The 27,200-nt window shown below is 43.9% G+C and overlaps 2 protein-coding genes across 4 annotated transcripts in view; both read right to left on the bottom strand.

Moving 5' to 3' along the window:
- The window catches only part of arhgef3 (Rho guanine nucleotide exchange factor (GEF) 3), a 22,053-nt gene extending 22,038 nt beyond the window's left edge, over positions 1-15 (bottom strand). For all 3 annotated transcript variants that reach the window (XR_004613765.1, XM_034584447.1, XM_034584446.1), the window contains exon 1: positions 1-15. This exon is cut by the window's left edge and continues 201 nt beyond it. The gene's annotated coding sequence lies outside the window, so the exon portion shown is untranslated.
- A 2,806-nt stretch (positions 16-2,821) lies between these two features.
- On the bottom strand, positions 2,822-25,797 carry il17rd (interleukin 17 receptor D). Its single transcript, XM_034584444.1, has 16 exons — positions 25,643-25,797; positions 15,163-15,217; positions 10,964-11,086; positions 8,483-8,601; positions 8,198-8,318; positions 7,863-7,907; positions 7,599-7,750; positions 7,444-7,509; positions 7,266-7,320; positions 6,965-7,075; positions 6,406-6,590; positions 6,186-6,301; positions 5,110-5,361; positions 4,410-4,967; positions 3,598-3,869; positions 2,822-3,365 (listed from the first exon to the last, which is right to left on the bottom strand). The coding sequence occupies exons 1-16, from the start codon at positions 25,760-25,762 to the stop codon at positions 3,241-3,243; spliced, it is 2,475 nt and encodes an 824-aa protein (XP_034440335.1). The 5' UTR covers positions 25,763-25,797; the 3' UTR covers positions 2,822-3,240.
- Between the last annotated feature and the right edge of the window lie 1,403 nt (positions 25,798-27,200).

Raw genomic sequence — 27,200 nt, 5'->3', positions numbered from 1 at the left:
GTTCCGGTCGCGGGCTCAGCTGAACAACAGACTGAGATTCACTGAGTCCTCCTCAACGTGAAGTTACACACACAACTACACATCTGTCTTCCAGGCGAGCCTTCACAATAAGAGCCACGGGCACATCTGGTTTTCAAAATCACTTTAAAGAGATGTAAAAAGACTAGAAGGAGACGTAAAAAAAACTATTCAAATACATACAGGGATGCAAAAGACACAAAATGTTGCACAATGAGTAGAAAAACATGCAAAATTACTGCCAGGATACTTGAAAAAGATGCAAAATCAACACAGAGACACACAACTATCACAAAAACATGTAAAACGACATCAAGACACATAAAATTATTATAAAAACATTTTAACAGTGACGCAATATCCCAGTAACACATATCATTCAATCTGACTGTCGTACTCCTGTGCACAGAAATGGAAAATGCTTTAACATATATGTAACCAGGAGATGTATTGTCCCATAATCCATTCACGCCTATTAACACTGAGAAGATACATTGATCAGGTGAATCTTAGATTTAACCATTGAAAGTGTTGTAGGCAAAAGAGGAGAAGACATTAAAACGTTTTCCAACAGACAAATGAACATAGTAGTTTGTTAATAATCATAAAAAATCTGTTTTAAAATTAGCAGAGTATTGAAACCAATAAGCAAACTGGTATTTCTCTTGGTTTAATTATTTATAGGACACTCTGAGCTCAACAAGGCCCAACAGACCCTCATTAAAACACATTCAAAAACACCAAATCCAGGCTTTTATTTGGATCTGCATCAAATTTCACATACTCCTGAATATCAGCCGTGAAGTTCCATGAGTTATATTCTGAGAAATCATTGAACATGTTAAAAAACGCCCCCTGATCCAGATCAGCACTGTATTTAATAAGTTCTTCTCTGACACACATTACATCAGGTTTAGTGTTAATCTGTCCCTTTCACATGTTGGCAGGTTCAGCTCCCACTCCACTGCAAGCTGAACAATTAAACATCATCTAATTGGCGAATTAACTGAAAATGAAAACATCCAACAATTGAAGCCATGGTCAAGTGGCCCACGTGTGAAGGGGTTCCGTGCTTTTATTGTGAAGGCCGGCTGCTGCTGGGTCTGTCTGTGCAGCTGTGTGAGTTCTAGAGGCTCCTGTTGGTTTTAGAGTTGACGCTTCACAGCTCTCACACTGAAGAGCTGTCCGCTGCTCTTCATGTCACTGACTCTGTGTGGGTTTCATCAAACTCGTTTGTCAGCTTGAGCCCAACCAGAGATAATAACGAGCCATAAAACATTATAAACACACTGTGACGGAGTGTTTGTGGCTTTAATTGTGCACAAATACATTTAGCTTCGTGCAAAGTTACTGAACATGCAAAGGTTACTTAAGACTCTTAAACTCTAAACAGACATTGAAGAACAACAACGAAAAAGGTTTTATTAGATGGATTTATTTATTCTCTACATTAAAAGGTACTATAAAACAGTACATGTACATAGAAAATGTAGAAAAATAGGAAATAACAGTCTAACTATACAAAAGACATTTCCAAGAAAAGAAAAAATACTATATAATAAAAAAATACAAATAATATTTACAAGTAGGAAACGCTGAATGTTCCCTTCCGATAAAACGAGAGCTGCTGATGAACCAGACGCTTTGTTTTTCAGCAGCAACGGAAAAGTTTGTGTCCGGGAACAGAAATACTTTATGAAACTTTGACTCCAGATGAGAGAAGTGAACGACGGCAGCTGCTGATCAGGAAAGAAATGTGTTGATGGGACAGATGATAAGTTACATCGTGAAGAAAAAATACATGAAAAGTTAGGAATTATTAAATAAGAATCTTCATGGTTAATCAAAAAATACTGACGAATAACTGTGTTGACCTTTTTAAAATCAAAATTATGACGTGTTATCTCAAAGTTTTGATTTAAAACTAGATTATTTCTGTCTCGTTCTGGCAGGAATGTTGTTTTTAAAGTGGTTTAGTTTTAAAAAGCCCTCGTTCTGTCTGGTCCCTGCAACAATAGTAGAAAACGATTACAAAGCTTAAAGACGTATAGATCTATAAATGCAATACTTTACAATATGTAACCACAGTATTCAATATATAATGTTGAAAGAGTGGCTCCACCTGCCAAAAGGAGTTTGAGGTGCATCTGACTTTGAGAATTAACATGCAGAGAAAAGAAAACTTAGCAGGTTTTTGTAGATTTGATTGATCAAGTTTCTTCTGACAGTTTGATTTGTGATCGGGCAGTGGTCCTCACGTTGCTTCATCAAACACTGAGCCGACATTTAAAACATTAAAAAAAATATTGCTGTTAAAACATATTAGAGGAAAAACTCAGTATTCATAATATGATTATTGATAAAATGTTCTATTGCAAACTGAATTCCACTCTGTAACTATTATTGACCACACTAAAATAAAAAGGTACATTACATATGACAGCATTCACTGGAGAATATGTGGTTCCCCCCCCCATAGCAAAGTTGTGGAGCTGCCGTTCCAGATCTCAGGAGATGCTTCGATCCTGAGGGATGTTGTTACCACGGAACATCTCCACGGTTGAGTTTCTGCATCAGAAAGTGCCCGGACAAACTTTCAGCAACATCGACTCATGAGTCAGGTGTCAATCTGCCGGTGTAGAGACAGCGCTGAGTCTTTGGTCTGAGCGGGTTCACTCGACGAGGTCCTGTGAGGTTCCTCCAGGCAGAGCGACCGAGCGCTGGGGCTGAAAATGTACCTCTGTTATCACGGTGTTCTGGAATCGTCATAGTAACCATCGATGTCAGTGTTGTGGCGCGATGATGTTGTAGAACTCTGGAGCCAATGGTGAAGAACAAGCTGCTCACCAAAGAGGCTGTGGACTCATCTTCTACATGCAGTGGTTACCATGGTCCAGTGTTGCAGATTGCAGTGGTTACCATAATACCCAAGGACTAGTTTAAAAAAAACAACTCACTGGTTACCATGGTTGCCAGGGTAGCGTTGACATAGTTACCACAGACTAATGTTCTAGAAACCAAGTGGTTTATAATGTGACAGTTTCCTATGATGAAAGAACAGGAGAAACTCCAAATGGCCTTTAAACTATTCCAGTTTTTGTTTCCATGACGATCAGATGACAGCACTTATGTGAAAGGGTTCAAGTCTGAGACCAACACAGTTTTCTTTTGTCCCGACATCACGGAGCTGGGTCCTCTTGTGATTGGCCGGGAGGCGTCCTCCTACAACGAGGCCACAGGAGCGAGTCCCTCACTGTGCTCCAGGTGGTGGTGGTGGTGCAGCTCCGCTTTACAAACTGTGGCCGTGCTGCAGTGGAGCGACGTGACCACCGACGGCTCCTCGTCACCTGGAAGACAAACAGTGTATTAGAGCCCGATGGACAGAACCAACATTTGATATTTTACAGTTTAAATCATCAAATTTAGTGATTACAACTATAAATAAAAAGAAAACACAGATACAACCAAAAACATATTGTTTATTAAGTGAAATGATCTGTAAGTGCAAGTCGGCCAACATGGCTCTAATGATGTTTTAAATGTAGTGAGTTTCTACAGAGTCATGGCCGCCGGCCTTACCCAGGCCCGAAGAGGACGATTCACTGTCGGCTACGGAGGAGGAGTCGGCCTGGTCATGTGACAGTCCCTCCATTAGGGGAATGGACAGCTCTGACGAAGGGACCGACGAATCGTAGATGCCTGAATCCCGAGGAGGGGGGAGCTCTGGAGGGGTGGGGTGGCCTTCTTCTGCCTGGGTGGAGCCAGGAAACACCCCATCCTGCAGGATGGATGGAGCTGAGGAGGAGGAGGAGGATTCTTCCGGTGAAAGTCCAGACACTCCAGAGCTGGACCTGAAGGAGAGGAAGAGCAGCAGCCGTCAGACTGACAATGTCTCGTACTTCCTGCTGTGGAGTCAAAAGGTTTCAAACTGAACGAACTCCGGATAATCTCCTGAAATGTTCCGGAGGGGCTGCGTGTGAGAACAGTGTGAAAAGTGAAAAACACAAAAAGAACACGAATATCTCAGGATGAAAAAGAGAAGACAAGATGAGATTCTGGACTTTGTGGTGATGTTCTGTAAACAAAAACACTTTATGAAGTTATGTGTTGCGTCCTGCCTGCTGCTCCACCCATCACCTGAACGCTCCACAGATCTCTGGGCTGCTGTGAATGCAGAATCTCTGGTTGCATTCTTCACATGTGATGCTAAACTGCGGTGAAAACGCGAAACTATTTTGTGGACATTATACAGAGTTTACGTCTGAAACCTGCTGAACAGACAAATGTGAGAACTGCCTCAAGTTTCATTTGAGAAAAACTGAAAACTTCCAAAATATGTCCCTGAGACCTTAACCCTTAGTGCTCAAAGGAGGTATTTGTCTTTTCTTTACCTTGAAGTGGGTCCCAGCAGGGAACCAGAGCAGTGTGGCAGACCTGGACTGGGACAGAGACCAGGACTGGGGCAAAGACCAGGACTAGGACTAGGATTGGGGCTCAGATTGAGACTGGGACTGGAGCCAGGAGCCAGCAGGAGCATGTTCCTTTTCGGGCCTCCATTCCCGCCCTCCAGCGACGGCGTCCTCACCGCCACCTCATTCAGCACCAAACCGGAGTCAAACCTCCGCTCGGGCGGCGGCGAGGAGGAGGAGGAGCAGGGAGTCTTTGGAGGACTGGAACCCGGCACGGTGGGGAGAGGAGAATGTTTGGAAGAGACTCCGGAGGAGGCCGAGGAGGCCGCGGCAGGAGCCAGCTGCTTCTCGAACCAGTCGGGGTTCTGGCTGATGTGCTGGTGCATGTTGCAGATGGAGACGTAGAGCGAGCGTCCAGACTTGCTCCTGAAGTAGTTCCTCCTGGAGACGTTGAGAGGCTGCTGCTCACGGTCGGTCAGGCTGGACTGACTGGAGTGGAGGCGACTGAAGAGCTGAGGCAGCTGGTCCATCAGCTTGAACCTGAAGAAACAGCAAACAGGAAGTGTCACTGCATCTGGTGACTGAGCGTAGAATAATCTCAAAGATGTGTATAAACAAAACCATCAGTTGATTTTAGTTGTATGTGTATATTATGTTATTTTGTCCACAGGTCTGTATTTACCTGGGAGCCAGACTCAACATGGTGGGGATGTCGTTTTCTGTCGAGTAGTCGAAGTAGACCGCCATGTAGCGGTTCAGCTCCTGCGCCCCCCCGCCTTCACTCTGCTTCGCCATGCGCAGCTTTTCAGCGACCATGGCCACGCCCACCGTAAACAGGTCACTGCCAGATCCACAGATCGGGGCGCTGCTGCTACTGTTGCTACGGCGACTGACGGGCGTCTTCCCTCTGCGACTCTTCTTCTCCACATAGTAGCTGCAGGAAGAGAACAGAGCTGATCAGAATCAAACAAAAACAGTAGAAGGGAAAGAAGGAGAAGTGTGAGGGCAGAGGGACGATGGTGGGTTCAATGATTCTGGAGAAGAGTTAATGATCTGTGGATCTGTTCATTCCCTTTTTAATATTTGGAATGGGCTCTGTTAAAGGCTAATGGCTATAGGATAAGTGGTTTTCAGACATTAACTCTAGATAATAACCAGAAAATTAAAAAAACAAGAACGTAGCAGGAGATTGTCCAGTTCAGAGTCCTGAGATATTTGTGTATTTTACACATTTGTGTCCATAGTTATTTTAGAAGTGTTAACAACACAACTTGCTAGATGAGAATTTTTCCAGGTTTTGTTTTTACATTTCCTGGAAAATTTGAGCAACTGTCTCTGATGTTTGAGTTCTTGAACACACAGAGTTAACTAAAATAAAAATAAGAAAGGGAGAAATGGGACAAATCAAGAAAACAAGGAAAGAATGAAGGGATGGAGGGAAAAGGGATGATAACATTGGATGGACAGAATGAAGGATGGTATTTTAACAAAGGGAGGTGCTGAGGACATGTGATCAAGCAATAACGATAGATGTGACACCTCCAAATGTAAACTTATACTTTATCTTATAATTAAAGAACATAAATCAATATTATCACACATAATAGCTGCTGAGTATCTAATGTCTCATTGACATTTGAATAGAATGTTGTGGATGTTGATTATAAAGCAGTAAATCTATAATCCAGCACCATCTAGTGGCCGCGGCTTCACGGTGTGAACATCAGAAGTGAGGACAGAAACCGCAGAGTGGCGTACCGGAGGCCTCTGGAGCAGACGGTGATGATGAAGTTGGCGTCGTCCAGCTGGCGGCTGAGCCACGACATCTGACCCTCTTTACACATCTCCAGATGTTCCCACAGGTCCAACACAACCTGAACACAGGTGAGCCACCAACAGTCAGACTGGGAACTATTCTTACGTTAGTTTCCCTCGTCCTCACACAGTCGGGTGTCGGTGTTGAGCTTCGCTGTCTCACCTCACAGTTGCAGAAGTCCTGCAGGAAGTAGGCGAAGCTCTGGATGACGCTGGTGTGTTTGGGACAGTCTCTGTTGGAGTAACAGATGAAGACTTTGGGTCGAGGCCACGGCCGCTCCGGGTTCAACGCTGCGCTCTGATTGGACGACTCGCTGCTCTCCTCGTCCAGCTGGCTGTAGATGTTTTCTGACGGAAGAAGATGAAACGATAAGACGGATTGATCAGAGCACTGTTAGGTCTGTAAACATGTTCAAATAACGCAGCGTCAGTGAATTAAACAAATAAAATTAAGACTGTAACAAAGAATGTTCATTATCTATTAATCTGTATATTATTTCACTGATGAATCATTTGGTCAATACGATGTCAGAAAATAGGGAAAATAATAATTTCCGTCTTTCAATCAATCCATTATGCCAATCACCACAGGATGTTAAAAATCAATTAAAACCAATTCAGATTCAGAGACTAATGCATATCAGAGCAATCAATAACAGAAAAGACAATAATCAAAAGATAATTGAGTGTATATATAACCGACACCCTAACCCTTTTCTCACCCTGCTGTTTCTTGCGACACATGACGGTGAAGAGGGTGGCGAAGGCGGACATTAAGACCAGAGGCACCGTGATGGCCATGGCACGGATAGGCCCCGCCCAGGGGGAGTGGACTGGAGGACGAAACACAAACACCCGGCATGAGACAATAGAATTCAGTTGTTTAAAGCAAAAGTAGGAAAGCGAACACGCAGAAGCATATTCTGCTTTCAGACATTCACTGAACTCCGGATGTTTTCTTAAAGTTATTCAAAGTGGCTGCATGTGAGAACGTAAACATTTTGTGTAACGTCTGTGTCTCACCCTGGCTGACATAGTACTGCGTCTGTCTCCTGGTCGTGTTACCGTCGTCTCTCAGCTGACAGGAGAAGAAAAAAACCAAATGAGAGGGAGGAACAGAGGAAATAAATCGGTGTATGAACAGACACATCGTGATCAGTCTCACGATCAAGCTGCTCCGTGCTGTGCTGCGTTCACTGACCTCTACAGTGTAGGTTCCTGGAGTGACGTTCTGGACGATACATGTAGTTCTGAGCTGGTTCACGTCCTGCACAGAGTTAACAGAGCACTTAGACTCCGGGAAACTCAACGGGGAGTGACAACAAAGCAAGTGTCCAAGCGTAAACGTGGCCTCACCGGTTTGCAGCGCTGCAGTTTGAAAGGTCCGTCGTGCCTCAGTTTGTAGTACAGGTAGTAGAAGTGGAAGCCGAAGGAGGGCGGAGCCTGGTCGAACGCCACGTGCAGGTTGGCGCCCAGCTGAGACACGTTCAGGGTCTTCGGCTTCCAGACTGCACACACGAGCAGAAACAAACGTCAACCTCCGATTAACACAAAATGAAAACCGGCACTTCCTCTGTCTGCATGTGGCTCTGGTTGTCAGGACGACACCGAGGAACTTACATGGTTTGCAAACTAAGTTGTCTGATCCCAGGAGGACTTCACACGCTGTGACACACAAACAGAAACAGTCGTCATAGATATAAGTTAACAGAGATAAATAAGTTTAGCTTATCTTGTGAGTTAGTGACCAGTCAGTGAACGCTGATTAGACTATCATATTATTGATGCTACCAGTATGTGCACAAAGCTAAACTAAGCTTGACATAATCTGGGCCATTATTTTTTTTGTATATTTCAATTCTCTCTAACTGTCGGTCTGTGATTATCACGTGATAAATCAATGAATCTGCAAAGGAATCGATCTCGTCAGGATCTGGGGGCGGGGCTGAACTCACAATTGGTCCTGAGGAAGGATGGAGGGAAGAAACTCTCGTTCATCAGAGTTGGGAAAGGAACAACGCGAACCATGTAGTCGGTGTCGAACGTCAAACCGCTGAACGGCTGACTGCTCAGCTTCTGGGGGAGGGGGGGGGGGGGATAAAATAAATGATCAGTAAACGAGACAACAAGCTTTATCTATATTGTACTTGTCTTAATAAAGTGCCAAACAGAAAGGAATTAGAAGTCGGATTTATTTCATCCGTGAATCATTCTCTGAGAAATTGGGTGTTTTTTCTCACCGTGCTCTTGTGAGAGAAGTTGAGTTGTCGTGGATCTTTGAGGATGAGATGTTGACACTGTTTCCCTTCTGGATTCTTGTCCTCCAGATAAACTCTGAAGCCTTTAATGTGTTCGATCCCTGAAGAGACAGAGACAGAAAGTTCAGCCTCCGACACAGGGACACGGGGGGGCCTGCAGCACCCTCCACTGGCAAGGGGCTGGAACTACAAAACAAAGACGCTGACCGACTTCCAGCGTCCACAGGCTCTTTCCTCGATTCCTTATCTCCTCCATTTATCTACTTTACGAAATCACTTATTTTTTCCTGTCCTCACCCAATGCACCCTCTGCCTGCTTGTGATCTTCCTTGCTTCCTTTCCTTCCTTTCTCCTTTCCCTCCCCTCTTTTTGTTCACTTTCTTTTCCAACTCACCTTCATTTTTCTTTCCTCTTTTCCTGCCCTTGTTCCCTTTCCTCTTCCTATCTCATATCTTTCTTTCCTTTCCTTCCCTCCTCACTAAACTACCTCTCCTCGTCTCCTCTTCTTATGTAATTCCCTTCCTATCATCAATTTCTTCCCCTCTCCTCGCTCCCTTTCCTCCTTTACTCCTCGTCACCTCTCATTTCCTTTCCTCACCTCGTGTCAACTATTTCTTTCCTTTGTCTCCTCTTCTCCTCCTCGCCTCCCCCACCCTCATCCTCTCTGATCCTCAAAGACACGTCTGTCTTGTAATTACACCTTTGTATCCACAGGACATGTTTTTTCTATTAGGGGTATACAGATAGTTGAAGAGAGAGAGAGAAAGAGAGAGAGGGACAGAGGGAGAGAGGGGGGGGATTGAGGAAGAGAGAGAGAGAGAGAGAGAAAGAGAGAGAGAGAGAGAGAGAGAGAGAAAGAAAGCGAGAGAGAGAGAGAAAAAGAGAGAGAGAGAGAGGAAGAAAGAGAGAGAGAGAGAAAGAAAGCGAGAGAGAGAGAGAGAGAGACAGAGAGAGAAAGAAAAAGAGCGAGAGAGAGAGTGTATTCAGGAATCTGCCTCAAGACAGAAAAACCTGTTATTCTGCTCCCTCCCTCCCTCCCTCTCCCTCTCTCTCTCTCTCTCTCTCTCTCTCTCCCGCTCCCTCTCTCTCTCCCTCTCTCTCTCTCTCCCTCCCTCTCTCTCTCTCTCTCCCTCCCTCTCCCTCTCGGATGTTTTTGCATGTTAACAGCAGCTGCAGTGACGCCAGGTTGCTGCTCTGGTTCTTTATTTGTTCCCTCCCTTCTCTTCAGTGCTGAGATCTTAATCTTCCGGCCCTGATTTAAAAGTCTTTATGAGCCACAGGTGAAGAAGTGCAGATCCTCCACTTCGATACACACTAAAGTTCAAAAGCACAGAAAACTTTTTACTGAGCTAAAACATCTTAACAACCTTTGGATGGACTGCTGTGACATCTGGTGTTCCAGAGGATAAATCACAAGGTCCTAGCGATTCCCCGTCACATAAAAGTGCAGATAGTCATATAAAACCATGACAAGCAGCACATCTTCATGTTAAAGAAGGTTGAAGAAGGTTGAACATGTAAATGTTGAGCTCTGTGGACGATAAGACTAGAGACGTTCTGTATAAATAAAGTATTTGCTGTATTTACAGATCAGGGACAACACTTGATCAATAATAGACTGTAAATGAAGATGGATGACGCTTCTTCACTTCCTTCCACTATCCAGACATGAAGCCCAAATATCCCTGATACTTTGACTTCTTAGTTTAGTCAATGTCCCATCCACTAATGGAGGAGGTGGGGTTTATGAGCTGTACAATGAAACTTGTTTTTGAAAGTTTTTAAGAAGTGAGTTGAACATCTTGAACAGACGTCTGGTTATCATAGACGATATCTACGACCAGCTATGAAACCATTTTGTAAAATAAAAACTTTCCCCAGTTTGTTTTTAAACTTCCAGCAGTGACACTGAGCCGAAGCTGTTCACACGAGACCTGGAACATTTCCTGGAACATTTCTGTGTCAGTGAGAAAACAACAGGCTGTATTGTCACAGCGAGAGAGAGCGAGGGAGGTTCACCTTACACCGAGCACATGCACCAACACACATTCCTTCACGGTCAAATCGGGGTATTGTTGTGTGTGATGTGATCCTCTCTCTTTCTCAGGCTGATCAAAGGGACACACACACGCACGCGCACACACACACACACACACACACACACACACACACACACACACACACACACACACACACACACACACACACACACACACACACACACACACACACACACACACACACACACACAGCAGGCTAATCTTACAGATTTGAGCACTTTGAAGGTTTTACTTTCCCGTTCCTCCTCCCTCACTTTTCCTCTTCCCTCCCTAAAACTTTCTCTCTGAAGAACCTTGTGAGCAGATTGACGACGGACACAGAGTGCGACAGGGCGACAGACAGGGCGACAGACAGGGCGACAGACAGGGCGACAGACAGGTACGCAGACAGGGCGACAGTTACCTAATGGACTTGGAGACCAGTGGACCACCACAGCGGCCTGATCGTCACAGGACAGGTGGCTGAAGGAGACGTTGGCGACCTCGTGGATGACATGTTTCCCCAGCGGGTAGTTTATTGAACAGTCTGCAGGGCGAGAGACGGAGAAAGAGAGATTAACTACAGTGCATATGACAAAGTACCATTATATATATTTCAACACTTTAAAACTGATCTACACGTGTTGCCATCAGCATCTTTCTGTTCATTTCTCTCATTGTGTCAACATGTTTGTGTTGAGACGCTCATATTGGATTCGTTTGAGAAAACCTCGGAGCTCGGGAGACAAACTACGAACTTTTTCTGTTTTACAATTTGGACTCGACAACCTCCTCAGTTTTGTTCTGTCAGAGGCGCAGAAACGTCTGAGCCCATTAGACGTTTCTGAGCTGGGACACAGATGATTTTTAAAGTCGTCTAAACAATTATAACAACTCCCTTTTGATTTATTCTTAATCTCTGCATCATTCGCTGTGGTTCAATGGTTTGTTCTTCGATGCAGCACCAAAACTTGAGTAGTGAAAGTTCATTTTACATTTAATCTCAAGGTGTTTTCTGATAAAACGATAACTGATTAGTAATTTCAGTCATTTCTCAACCATAAAAAAAAAGAGAAGAATTTCTCCCTTTCTTTAATTTTATATGATTGTAAACAGGATATTTGGTTATTTTGCGGTTTTAGGACTTTAAATCAAACAAAAACAAGACATGTGACAACATAACCTTTCAGCTTGGACATTTTTTAGTTCATTGACTAAATGATTTATCAAAGAAATTATCAGCAAAAAATAGAGAATAGGATTTAATCTCTTCTTTTTGGTAAATATAATTCTGACTGAGAAGAAAAAAAGTTCAGCATTGAAGAGATAAAGACAAATATAAGGACATGTGACATATGTGAGAACAGCTGAAGTCACATGTTGAGAACAGGACACCTCTGATTAAACAGTACACTCAGGAGTCATCTGCACACTTAAAAAAAAAACACACCTTCACCATGTGTACTCTGACACCTCCTCCTCCTGTTCCTGACATTTCTCTTGTGAAAGTTGGAAGGCGGAGGAAGAGGAGGACGAAGAAGAGCAGCCAGCCATGAACCGGGAGGGAGCAGAGGAGAAAAGATGGACTTAGGACGCAGAAAGGAAAAGGGGCGTGAGCTCAGACACGACTGACTGCTCCTCCTTCCTACTGCCACATATTGACGGAGAAGACTGAAGCGGAGGAAGAGGAGGAGGACGCGGACAGAGGAGGGGAGCTTAAAAAAGGATGCAGGTTAAAAGGGCATGGGATACACAAGGTCAATGCTCCTTTTCCTCTGGCCTCATCGTCCTCCTCAAAGCGGGGTCATGTTCAGGGCTCAAGGAGAAGGTCACGGCTGGTCGCTCCTCTTCCTCCTCCTCGTCCATCATAAAGCTCCTCTATAGGATGTAAGGAGGAAGGAAAGGTCGCAGCTTAATTGTTACTCCTCTTCCTCCTTCAATCCTCTTTGACCTCAGAGTTTCTTTGTAAGACAAATGAGAGGAGGAAGAGGAGGATGAAAGAGGAGATAAGAGGAGAAGTTCACAGCTGGATGAAGAGGAGAGAACCATCTCCTTCCATTTAAAGAAGCAAAAAAGGAGGTTGGAGCTTTCACACAACCTTCTTCCTCCTCTTTCTCCTCTTCCTCTCCCTCTTCTCCAAAGCTCCCGAGAGTTGAAGACAAAGTAAAGCTTCTTCTCTTCTGTGTCAAAAATCTAACAATGCAACTCTGCTGCTTTTTGCTGGCATCACTTTTCTGTGAGAACAAATGAATGAATGCAAACTTGGCAACTCGTCTCTTATTCAGTAATGAGACACAGTTGACATTATACACGGCCTGGATCTGACTCTAAACTCTATATGTCAGCCAAGGCCCAACAGTCCCCTTAAATTCAATTCAGCTGCACCAAATTGCTGTTTCAGACAAGCACCAAACTCGAACAGGAGCTGTACGTGGGAACGTGAATGTCCGAGTCAGTTTCTTGGGACATTCTCTGGAGTTTTTCCTATCAGATATCAGAAAACAGCTTCATAGAAATATAGAAGTCCCCTAAATATGTCAGAATTTCACAGGTTCTGTCGTGGTCCGTGTCCCATCTGTTCAACAAGTTGGGTGAAAATCTGTTTGGTAGTTTTTGCGTAATGCGGCTGACTGACAAACAAACAAACAAACAAACAAACAAACAAACGGACAGAGGTGTAATCACAACCTCTTTGGCAAAGCTTGCGTCGACCTATAATCAATATATTCTCTATACATATTAGGTGTTTTTGGTATTGAAGCAATATAGACAACAGTGTGTGTCTGTTGATGGTAATGAGGGAACATGTCACTGTGGCTCAAAGTTCCTGTACAACAATGGATATTAGTTATTAAGATCAGTCAATAGATAGTTTTGATCTATACGTTGGATGTTTTTTGACTATAAAAAATATTCAATGTCTCCAGTCTTGTGGGTGAAGATTTTCTGATCTCAACACATGTGACCAACTGCAGGTCAAAGGTCGCCCTGCTTTATATTCTCCATTACATCACTGCAAACAGAGTCAGAGTCAGAAGAAGGAAACTCGGAGGCTCCTCCTCCTTCATCCTCTCATCCTCCTCCAGCTGGAGGTTCACAGGAAAGGAGGCAGTGAGGTGTGTCACACCCTCAACACACACACACACACACACACACACACACACACACACACACACACACACACACACACACACACACACACACACACACACACACACACACACACACACACACCTCAGTACACACACACAATGAGCCTGATTCCGATTGTCATGCTAAAACACCTCCGTGCTTTACTTTGGCTTAAACCTTGTGGGTCTAAAAACTGTTTCTATTTCCTCTTAAAGAGGATCCATCATCGTTTCAGTCACATGACCTTCTGACCCCTGACCTCCACATCATCGGTGACATAATATGTATTAAGATCAGATTCAATGAAAATGAATCACTTTAGGAGAGAAAGGGAGTCATGGCCGCTGTTTTTTATTTTTATCTAAAAGGAGCAGTTTCACATTTTTGGAAATTAAATGATTTGCTTTCCTTCAAAGTGATCGATGCAAAGATCAAACCCTCGCTCATATCTGTAAATATGAAAACAACATGTTTATCTTGTCTTAGCATTAAGACTCGTTGAGGACGAGATTTTCATTAAACGCTGCAACAATTAATTCTTAATTGATTCATTCTGTCATTTTTCCAATCAAAGTTACCAAAGAAATATTGTTTTCTGGCTCTGCAGCGTGAAAACTTCTTCACTGATAAAACATGACAGACATGTGAGCGCCTCTGGTCAGAAAAGACAGGAGACACGACCCTTGATATTCAGGGGGTTTGCATTTTTCACATTTCAGAGACTAAATGAACAACTAGCTGGAGAATTAACTGGCAAATGTTTGGTGGATGAAATTATAACCAACACATTCATGGACGTAATATTCATGTTAAACAAAAGAAGCTGTTGATTATTATGAAGTTTTATTGGTTTAGTGTTTCCTGATTTAAAAAATAGGTCCGCTTGTAGGACTAAAACTATTTATATAGTTTAATATGAGGACTGCTTGAAAACTGGGACACACACACACACACACACACACACACACACACACACACACACACACACACACACACACACACACACACACACACACACACACACACACACACACACACACACACACACACACACACACACACACACACACACACACACACACACACACACACACAGGAACGTGCTTCTCGCTCATGGTCACGGACAAAGGCAGGAGGGAGGGATCGGCCACGGCTCAGGAACTTGACTTTTACAGAAAAAAGGAACAAAAGAGGAGGAAGGTGGTGGTGGAGGAGGAGGAGGAGGAGGAGGAGGAGGAGGAGGAGGTGCAGGGTGTGATGAGGATTTCCATCCTGGGTATTTGGGGGTCTGATCAGATAGTAGCAATGAAAATGTCCCGACGCTGTACCAACTAAATTTTGGACATGAACAGGGATTGACTCACAATTCCCAACAACACTGAAGATAAGTTCAATTTAGAAACAGTATGATCATATGATTTAATACCAAAGGGCGGCTGGATTCCAGCTCCTGAAAGCTCAACGTAAACCACAGAAACTGTTGAAACTCACTCTCAGCTCTGAAGGTGACGGCCAACCTGCGACTTCCGTCTGCACCCGACTGCACCTGAGGGAGAGAAGATCACATGACATTAAGAACAGAACTTGATGTTTGTTAGTTTAATCAGAGACCTAACATTGTTCAAACACTATGTGGGCTCTGTGTTTTAATCACATCGATTGAAGTGATGTTTCTGATAAACTTGCTGCAGTGAAACTGACTCAGGTTCCAAATGACGTCACCAGCGCAAGATGGCGGCGCTCGTATCCAGGATGTTTTGGCTTCATTCTTGGAAAGAGGGACGAGGGTGGAGACGCGTTGTCCATCTTTATTTACGGTCTATGGTCCCAACAAATGGACGCATGTAATAAAAGCAGTAACTTGAAAATGTCACTTTTAGATCCTGCTGCTTCGGTACTTTGACTGTAACGCGACACCGGGCTCCAGCGGGTGGCGTCACACCTGGAACTCTCCTCCCAAGCTCCACCCGGCTGCTCTATTCAACACAAAGGACAGCAGATACAGCAGCGCATGATGAGCACTGAGATAAGCGGAAGGTGTGTGAACATCACTGCACCCCCTGTGAGCTACAGTTACCCAGAATCCCCCTCTCTGCATCCCAGGACAAAGACGCTGATTCTCATAAGGTTTGTTTCAGCAGAGCGGCTTTATAGGTTTGACCTTGTTTTCACGTGCAACACACACACACACACACACACACACACACACACACACACACACACACACACACACACACACACACACACACACACACACACACACACACACACACACACACACACACACGCACACAAAGTTGTTACAGAGGTGTCAGACTGTGGTCACACACAACAACCACACGCACACACCTGAAATCAATCAGACAGACCCCCTACTGTGTGTGTGTGTGTTACAGAAGGTGTGCCATGCTTGTTAGCAGCCAATGTACCCCAACAACCCATCCACACACATACGTTTGTAATTATATCCTTGTGAAGACCTTCATTGACATAATATGTCCCCCGGCCCTTAAAACGAACACTTGCATCGACCATAAACCAGAAGTAAAGCATCAAACAGCCCTTTGAAGAAGTGAGGACAGAGGGAAATGTCCTTAGAAAGACAGAAACACACACACACACGTCTGTCCTGTCCCTATTAATTATATATTTTTGTCTCGGCTGCCGACCTTTGACCCTTCAAGGTTTACACGCTGCTGTGACCACACATGTCCTGCTGGCAGCATGAAATGGGAGGCTAATTAAAAATCACAAAAAAATAGCAGACTTCCTGACTGGCTGCGCTGGGAAGAAAGTGCCATGCCCCGGGAAACGCTGGCTCTGGTGCAACTTCTCCGACGACAAGAATGTTGGTTAAAAAAAACAAAAGGAAAGACAGTGAAGTCGAAGGAGTCAGAGACTTCATCACATCATCTACACCCACAGGGATGTTTCAGTCCTGTGGGCAGAGATCTGAATGACCAGGTTCCTCATGTTCCTGGGTCGGCAGGGACCGACGCTCATCCCAGCTCTGGGTTTGACCTGCATGTTTTTGGAATGTGGGAGAAAACCAGAGTATCTGGGGATCCAACCCTTAAACTGCACTGAACTCTGGATAATCTCCTGAAGTCATCAGTAGGGGCCATGTGTGAACACAGCGAGTGGGCGTGGAAACGACGTTCCTAACACGCAATTGACGCAAAACTGAAAAAGGAAAAACAGGAATACAAGTATCTATGATATAGGGATGTACTGTAAAGCTCCGGAGTCAGTTTTTGTATTTTATCCATCAACGGATTTACGAATTGTTAAATAAACGAGACAATCATTGCATCGTTTGTTGCGACCGTCACCAGGTTAAAAGTAGAAATACGTCGTTCACGTTACAAAGTCAACGACCAGGAATGGGCTCTTGCATGCATCTGATTGGCCGCTGCTTCCATAGCTGACCCATGTTCCCCTTTTTGTTTGGGACGACAGTTTGTTTGCTGGAATCCTTTGTGTCCGGACCCGAGCTGCATCAGTACAGTGCCGTCATTCTAACTAATGAGAGCTTAGCATTTTTCTCCACACATGCTGTTGTCAGTTTACATCTGTACATTCCAACAGAACGGAGGCTGTTACCAACCATTTGCCTACAAAGTGCCAACAGAAACCGTTCCTGCACCATCTCACAGCGTTAGACACTATGAGAAAAACCTTCACACTTTACAACTGACAATTCCTCAAAAGTAAAGACAGAGAAAAATACTTGTCTTCCTTCCTGTGGCCAGGTGTTTCTCACTAGTAATAATCATTATAGTCCCCCCCCACACACACACACACACACACAGACACACACAGAGACACCCACCCTGGGGCCAGAGCAAACTGAGTCACATCATCAAACAACTCAAAAGAAACGAAGATAAAAAAAAATTAAAAAAAGATAATAAAAGAACAGTTCATAATTCGTAATAAAAAAAAGAACGGAAGAGCAGCTGTTGGAGGTCAAACGGTCCACAGACACGCCGGGAGAAATGTTGCAGGTTCGACTCCGTGCTTCAATTCACTTTTTATAAACAAACGTTAAGAATCAAAAGCGACTTTCAAATATAAAAACACAAAAAGTTTAAGCATGACAAGAGCAGAATTCCCCTCGGAAAAACCCCCACGCACACACACACATGCACACACATGCACACACACACACACAATCAGCTCCTGCAGTAATCAGGGCAGCTCAGTTAGCTGAACATCAACAGTAATTAATCACAGCGCCAGAGGAAATCACAGGAAAAAGAGCGAGGGAGAGGAGGATGCAAGGAGGAAGGAAAGTACGCCAGAAAAGGGAGGATGACGGGAGACGTAATCAGCGGGCCTGCAGGGAAGGAAGGTGGGAAGGAAGAACGAAAAAAAAGGAAGGAGGGAAGAGGAGAAGGAGGAATCTGATTAAACAGGAACTCCTTCAATTACAGCTTTCAAGGTTCATGTAGCAGATTTCTCCTCTGCCTCGTCTTGTTTGGGGCCAACAGAGCAGTTCCAGATGTGGGACAGAGAACATGGGACACACTCACTGTTGACCTTTAATCAACAGACTCTCGTGAGCTGAGCTACAAACAATGAGAAGAGTTCTGCTCGGAGAACCAGGACGAGAGCTGGGTCATGAGCTCCATTACTCTGTCTGTACAAAATGAGCATCTGTCAGGAAGCGAGGATTCATAATCTGAACTTATTATTTCATCAGAAAGTTTCAGAGTATTGTCTTTAGACAAAGTTCTTGAACGGTTGCTTGTATTTAGACAAACATTTAAAAACTTTGGCTACTTCTATTGTTTCTGCTACAGAACGTCTAAGAGTGAAGTATTATTAAAAGTTAGGGTTGATCATTTGTTTCAAAAACACTTTCTTATTAGTTGAATTTCTCTTCACGTTGCAAAAGCCATCAATAAATTAAATTGTCTGTGGCACTCACAGGACTAATTAACACAACTATTCAGTCTGAACCAAACGATTGGCTGCTGTACCCGTCTGTCACTAAAGCTGCTTTCAGACTGAACTCCGCAGTTCCTCCGTATTTTCTCCAGAGGAAGTGCATGTGTGTAAATCTCTCTCTATAATTTTCTCTATTAAAGAAAAGAAGCAGCCCGTCTGTGGCTGTGACCGGTCGTCACACATTAGAGCTGCAGCAACACAATCGTTTTAGTTTTAAAAAGGCAAAAGGGCTTGAACTAAAACTTATCCTAAAAACATGAGAACTCAGTAGAACGACACAAAGAACCGACCACAGCAACACTGTGTGGTTGTGTGTGTTCGGTTGATGAGGGTCCTGTTCCTGCAAAGGCCTCAGGGCTCAAAACCCAGCTCTGTTCCACTAATGTCTTCCTGTCTCTTACACACACACACACACACACACACACACACACACACACACACACACACACACACACACACACACACACACACACACACACACACACACACACACACACACACACACACACACACACACACACACACAGTATGTGTGTGATTTTAAGGAGCATTAACTTGCCAGTACAACACTATGGCTGTTTCGGGGCTTCACCTCTGGGTAGAATCCGGAGAATTGGCTGCAGACTTTACCCGGAGTTTGTCTTTCACACATGCACATCGCAGCAGGAGGTCTTCTGCACGTTCACAAGAAGCAACGAATCCGCTGCGTTATTCAGGCGAGAGGCGGAGCAGCCGCGTGCTACACGTGCTCCACGTCATGTCCTGCCTCCTGCCTCCTGCCTCCTGCCTCCTCGACCCAGACGCCAGCCCTCCCCTGAATGTTCTGGAAATGTTCCTGTTGATGTGAATGTGTCTAACCAGGACAATTTCCTACTGCAGTCTTCATATGTGAAAGACAATTTTCTGGAGATTTTCTGGAGATTTTCATGTTTTTAGTTAATTTCTAAAACAATATACTGTATATCCATTATGCTGGTAAACCATTCTGAAACTGTGGTGGGACAAATACAGTGTATATGCAGTGTATATAGGTTATACAATGCATGCAGTTGTGTCAGAGAGTAAGAACAAAGTAAATAAATACAAAGAAACACAGCAGAGCTTCTCTCGGGAAGAACAAGTAAAACCAGACAAACACTGTTACAGCCTAAATTACCTCCTTCTGTGGATTTACATATTCGCAAGAGTGAAACCAGCTCCTATAAAAACTGGCTGAAAGGATTGCATTTTATTGCTTTTATGATGGATTTTAGTTTGAGTGCGAGCGTTGACATATCCATCATCCTTTTCACACTGTCCGTGTCAGGAACTCCACACATTTCAAGTCAGAGGCTGAGATGAATGTTTTTTCCTCATAATTATGATTTAAACGACACGACGAGAAGCTGACACGAGACCAAACTGAGTAAAAACACAGCTTTGTCAAAAACTGTGCAACTGCCCGCTTCAACTGCCACTGCTGCTCGGGCCTAATGGAATCATAAACATTAAACCGGAAGAGCAGTAGTCTTCTTTTTACTGTTTTGGGGTTCCAGTGTGGACAGGAAATCGAGGTAAGCTTCGTCCCTGTGTATTACAGATCCATAAATCATCAGACGCTGATGGTAAAAACAGACACAGTGATGAAACACAGAGAAGAGCTTTTCAACATGTGAGCCTGAGAGGACCATCCGTCCAACAGCGGATATGAGATTTCCAGTGTTTACACCAGTTCTTCACAATGATTCTCTGGATAATTCAGTCAAGCGTGGTTCGCTTTGTCAATGAGAGTTGAAATATAGAAAAAGACAAAGTCTCAAATTCAGTGCAAACCTTTCTCCCCTCAAACATTATAGTTTCCTGTTATATTAAAACAAACATAATGATATTAAAGAAAATCATGGTTGAAGAAATAAAAAAATATAACAGTGTGTGTGTGTGTGTGTGTGTGTGTGTGTGTGTGTGTGTGTGTGTGTGTGTGTGTGTGTGTGTGTGTGTGTGTGTGTGTGTGTATATGCGTGTTTGGGAGCAGCCAACCAGAGATTTCCCACCACAGGAACAAAACCTGCAGCTTCCTCCTCGTGCATGACTGCTCCTGAATGACCCCCCACACCACTCCTCTTCATCCCAACTCCTCCTCCACCTCCTCCTCCTCCTCCTCCTACTCCTCACCCAGGAAGAGCCACCCCACTCCTGCTGTGACAGTTTGTCTTTTAAAAGACTCTCTTCTCCTCCTCTTCACCGAGAGAGGACGAGGACAAACTGTGACTTCCTCTGAAAAGACAGAACCTGACATCAGGCGCCTGACAACACTGAACATGTGCAGAGTGCGCGGGTCTCGGACCTGTAGACACAAACTGAAGAGAGTGCGACTGCCCGGACGAGCCGCAAGAATGCAACCCGCTCCCCTTCATCCAGCACCGAGCATCGGCTTAGCCAAGCTTAGAGTAAAGATATGACGCAGTGAGAAACTTAGGGTCTAACTCCAACTTCCAATCATGAATCCTAATAAACACCATGTAAAACCATGTTTCACAAATCTGCTTTTTAAAGAATAAACGAAGCAACAAGAGTGGAAAAGAAATAGTTCTTCTTTAGTTATGCTCTGATTTAATCTTGTTCATGATGTATTATCTTATATTCTGGTATCTCATTTAACTGGTTTCATTTTTTTATCTTTTCTTTTTTAAATCATGGCTATATTGCTTGCACAATTTATAAATGAGGTTATAGGACAAAAATACATTCATTCAAATGGTTCTGTATCTTGTTTTTCATCTGAAGAAAATAATAAACATTGCAAATAAATAGACTAAAAGCTGATTTAATACTATACTTTGAATACCTTACTTAGACAAATACATCTTTCTGAATCTGAGCAGATGTTCAGGAGCTTTGTCTGAATAAAATAATAATCTAGCAAAAGTGTGAATTAAATCAGGAGCTGAGTTTCTCAATCTCACCACATATTTGAAGCCAATTTTTAGTATTTGACTGTTCAGCTGGATGTGCCGCAACACGTAGGAGCGTCAACATATCATACTCTCTCTCACACACACACACACGCGCGCGCGCACGCACGCACGCACGCACGCACGCACGCACGCACACACGCACACACGCACACACACACACACACACACACCAGTTTTGTGCAACGTGACATAAATACCAACCCGTTCAGAACTGAATATGCAAATTACAGGAAGTGTCAGGCTTCTTTGATGTCTTTGAATGTGTCACCGCCTGAATAAGACTGTGGATACGGATGGACGACTCGTATCCACTTCCTCCCACTGTACAGACATGAAGCCAAAATATCCCGGTCATGGGTGCTGCCATCTTGCACTGGTGACGTCATTTGTAGCCAGAGTTCAACGCAGTAGTGGAGACGCTGTATTCACACGAGTCAGGCTCAGCTGTCAACGTTTTACCGCATTTTTAAAACATGCAATTTGACTGTTTAGTTCGGTCAAGGCTGGATTTGTGACCTATACTCCAGCCAGCCACCAGGGGGGGGCGACCAATACATATTAGCTTCTCTTCTGGGGAGTCCTTCGAGTTTTTCGTTAAGTATTAAATCTTCTGTACGTCTCCAAGTACTCTGCCTTACACATTCTCAGTCTGTCCATTAATGGGAAAATCAGTCTCCTTATTTTTGGCGCTGAGCCGAGAATCTCAGTCCCAAGAAAAACCAGAGAGGATAAAGAAATATGTCGTTTTCTTTGGAGGAGGTGAAGGTCAAGCATCGACCCTTCATCCTTCATCCTTCGCCTGATTCAGTCACCAGAAAACCAGAAAACCACACGTGTTTCGCATCGGACGCCCACCCAGCCGTGACGCCCTCTGAGGCCTCCTGATGCCAAAAACACATCGGAGCCCCAGAGGATGATGGGATACGTGACATGGTTACACAGTGGAAACCTGCGTTGAAAAGCGAGGGGAGGGGGAGAGAGAAAGAAGGATGAAGAATAGAGAGCGGAACAGAGAGAGGAGGAAGCTGAATGATTTCCTGGTGCGTCTTCCTCCGCTGAGACAGATGTGATGACTTCAACAGATGTGTTGCACCAGAGAGAGAGAGAGAGAGAGAGAAGGAGTTTATATGAAGCATCTCAATCATCAGTCTGGCCTCCTGCCTCCGCCTGAAACATCCAGTGAAGAAGAAAGTTTCCTTTAAGTGCTTCAGTGAATCTGAAGAAACCTGATTGTTTGTCCATTTGGACACTTGAAGGGGAATTCCACAGGTTTTACACACGAAGGTGGAAGAGAACTGTGTGTGGAGGAGTGGAAAAAGCCCGTAGTGGCTCCAGAGGGAACTCTGTGAAGTCTGATAAAGTGATCAAGTGACTCCAGTGCAGCATCGGTTTGATCCGAAGATCCATGTTTGAAAATGAAAGAACTCTGGGAGTGTTGAGTTGGAAGGAAGTGAGGTTACCAGACCTCTGAAGCCCGATCCTCATCCCCGCCTGAGGCAACATCTCAATGCTGCTTCTGACAGAACACACACCACACATCTCCAACTGAGCTGCCAGAGGCTTCCTCATTATTAATGATACCATCCAGCCAGTGTCAGCCGATCCCAGCTGACATGGTGCGAGAGGCGACATGTGTCACCGGCATATCAGACCAACATTTTAGAGACAACCATTCACACCTATGGAGAATTTAAAGTCAAAGCCACGGCCCAACCGGGATTTGAACCAAGGACGTTCTTGCTAACCTGTGAACCACTGTGCCGCCCTGACAAAAACCACAATAGATAGAACGACACTTTATTGATCCCGATCCCTGTTATAACAGAGGCGACAGTTTAATCTTCCTCGAGACAAAGAATGTTTACAACAAAAGACTTAATTGATTAATTGCCGATCCAAATAGTCAATGTACTAACCAGGTAATTAACTAATTATCTCAGTTGAACATACCTGACCCGACCTTTCAAACACGACGCACACATGGGAAACTGGCAAAGCATTTATGTGACACACACACACGCACACACGCACACAGCTCTAATAACTTCACACCTGTAGAATAGCAAGTCCTCGCACCCCCGTCAAGCAGCCTTTGAAGTGTGTGTTTCTGAAAAGAGAGGGGAAGCAGGGAGAGAGAGGGGGAGGTGTGTGTGTGTGTGTGTGTGTGTGTGTGTGTGTGTGTGTGTGTGTGTGTGTGTGTGTGTGGGTGTGTGTGTGTGTGGTAGGGGGGTGGTGGAAGGGGAGGGTCGCAGGAAGGAATGTTTCTTCAGAGTAAACAGTGTGAAGCTTCCTGTAGAAAACACTTCAAAGCCAGGGAGAGGAAACTAGGATAACACACAAACACACACGCACACACACACACACTCAAAGGCAGGTAGGAGTCATCTATCAACACAGGAAAATTAAAACCTGTAGAGAGTGTGCGCTCTCACTCACTCACACACACGATCAGATCATTCTACTTTCCATGACTCAAACATGAAAAAGAAAAATCACATCACACACTTTGTAAACACATCTGTCACACACAGACACACACACACACACGCGCACACGCACACGCACACACCAATCTCCAAAGGTTTGTCTTTGTCATTATTTTGACCATTAATTGACCAACAGATTCATTTGAGTATTGATTAATTGTTTCAGTATTTTCAAACTCTGAGAAGCAGAAACTCCAGCCTCCATCACAGTCTCTTGTGGAAACACACTCTGATCGTTGGGGACATCACAGAAATCGTTCTCAAACTCCATTTGTATCAATGACGAGACAACATGGATGCAAAACTGCACAAACAACAAGCATTCCGTCGTCTGGTCTGAAGCTGGGATGTGGACCCAGGAACCACCAGGGATTAAACACAGCACAGCCCATGAGAACGTTTTTTGTGGAGATTGAGAAGCTGCGTGTTCCGAAGCCTCTTCAAAGTGCAGCACAGATCAAAAGCTGCTTCATTCATGTTCAGGAACAAAAGCTGCTGTGAGGTTCGGACACAGAACAATGTGGAGGTGGCGGGTCAGATCGTTACCTCCGGCAAGGAGGCTTCACCTCGGCCTGTTTGTTTGTGGATTGGTTTTTTAAGCAAGATTACGCAAAAAGTACAGAACAGATTTCCATACAACTTGGTGGATTGACGTGATACGGGTCAGGGGAGAAGCCATGAACTTCTTTGAGCCAATCCGGATCAGAAGGAAGATCCAGCAATTTGTTTTCATTTACTTTAGAATTTGTGAGATATCTTTTGACATATTTCTATAGATATATTCCTGTTTTTATCTACACACACAATGCAGATCATCTCATTAACAAACTGTAATTCACCTCTCAAAATTAACATGGCATGAAGTGGAATCTGTGTATTTTTAACCATTGATTTTCTGGTTCTCTTTGGGCCACTTGAATTTTGTTATTGTAATTGTACATAAATATATATATTATATCATATTTCTTAGTGTATTTATTGCCATTTATCTCTCCTTGAATCATTATATGTCAGTTTATATCATTGTGATGTTTCCAAAGACAACAAAAACACAATCACTGAGCTTTGGAAGTCATCTTTAAAAAATCTGCATAGATCTGATACATATCATTCAAATGTTCGTCAGGTTTAGTTTGTGGTTTACTTTTTAACTGTCTGTTCACAAGCCAGGTAATGGTTTCTAAAAGGTGAGGTTTTATTGGATATAAATCCTGTATAACTGATTATGATTAAAAGTTGCTTTTCAAACGTCTGCAAACTTAGAAATTATAACTTTTTTAATTGGAGTCCGGTCCGTGCGTAAAACGTGAGCTCCAGCTCCGCGCAGGTAAGTAAGGTATCGAGAGTGACGCTTAACACAGCGAAGTTAAGATTGAACTAACAAATTGAAGATTAAACTAAACCCAACCTTCACACACCAGTTTATCTCCAGTAAAACTGAAGTGAAACCAGCAGAAAGCCACCGAGCAGCAGGAACCTGGAGGGGTTTTTGGAGACTTGAGACGCTCGACGCAGGATCAGCTTTAGGCTTCGTGTCGTTACATCTACACGATGGAAGTAAAGTTTAGAGTTTTCTACCTTGAAGCCACATTTCTCCTGGTTCGGGTTCCTGATGCCCGAGGTCGTAGATCCACCAGGAACATATAAGAGCAGAAAGAAGCCGGAGAGAGAGATGAAGAAAGTGCGAGGAGCCGCCATTCCTCACTCAAGTCTGAGCAACTCTGAGAGGAGGAGGAGGAGGAGAGGAGGTGTGTGTGAGAGAGAGAGAGAGAGAGAGAGAGAGAGAGAGAGAGAAAGTGTGCGTGTGTGTGCGTGTGCGTGTGCGTGCTCTACAGTGGCGGATCGAGGATTTCTCTATGTCAGGGGCCATGAAGGGGCCACAATTTACACAGACGGGGGAATTACATGTCCAACATCCACGCACTGTTCCTGATTCAGTCTAAAGCTGTTTCCAGACATGACCTAAGACATAAACAAGAGAATAAAATAAGCAATAAAATAGTCAAATAAAAAATAGTCAGTGATTAGTATTTTTAAAAGACTACTGACAGGACAGGAGCACTTCAAGGGCCAATCAGATGTCAGCATGGGGCCAGTTCTTGACTCTAGCGCGTTGATTTATTGTCCTTTCAGAAAATCTGAGTCGGTGACAAATCATCAGACAAATACATGAAAACATTTCTATAAAACAGTCAAAAGTTGCACAAAGGCTCAATGGGATTTTTCGTTTTGTTTTTGTGAGCGTGATTCTCACCCCTAAAAAGGAGAGAGAATATATATTGTCAAAATGTTTCTGTCCATCCCCTCTTCTTAGGACTGCACTACTACAACGTCTGTAGGTCGCCCTCTTGTGGCCAAAGGTTAGTACAAATGCTTGCAGTCAATAAACTTCATCACAAAATACCTTGAATACAATGTATTTATAATAACATATATTTTGCCTGTCCCTCCTACAGAGAAAGTAATTTGAAACAATCAGTCCATTAATCAGATAGATGAATCATCTTTAAAGCAATATTCCCATCCAGATATCTTTGTCTTTAATGAAAGTAAACTGATGTTGAGTAAAACCTTTGCCTTTCAGACTCCTGGTCGGACAAAACGAGTATTTTCTTAAATCGGTCACGATCAGCTCCGGGACACTGTGATGGGCATATTTTAGATTTACGTTGAAAAGCCTTTATCGTGATCGAGCTGTGAACAGACCTGCAGCCTGACGTCTGGATTCACTGACTTGTTGCTGTGAAAACGGCTCCAGATCATTTGTTCAGGCAGCTTTAAATAAGTGTGAAATTCATGCTTGTGTCAAATGATTAACAATATAATTAAATCGTAGAATTCAGTGCAGGCACCGATTTCCTGTTTGGTCCAAAAGTTGCAACTGTGTTAAATAAGTGGACTTTCTATAACCCTGTTGACCCTGATAACTCCTGATCCCACAACACACTCTTCACTGGCACATGCGCGATCTCCGAGGAGCAGATGCACATTATCCCCGAGATGATGCACCTTATCATCAATTACGCCTACACCCACTCTGTTCCCGTGACAGAGGATAATGTGGTGGAGGTCTTGGCAGCTGCAGACCACTTCTTGGTATCAGGGATGGTTCAGGCCTTCTGCCTCTTCCCAGAGG

This window comes from Hippoglossus hippoglossus, chromosome 5, assembly GCF_009819705.1.
Source record: "Hippoglossus hippoglossus isolate fHipHip1 chromosome 5, fHipHip1.pri, whole genome shotgun sequence".
NCBI lineage: Eukaryota > Metazoa > Chordata > Actinopteri > Pleuronectiformes > Pleuronectidae > Hippoglossus > Hippoglossus hippoglossus.
This window is presented reverse-complemented; position numbering and strand designations above follow the sequence as displayed.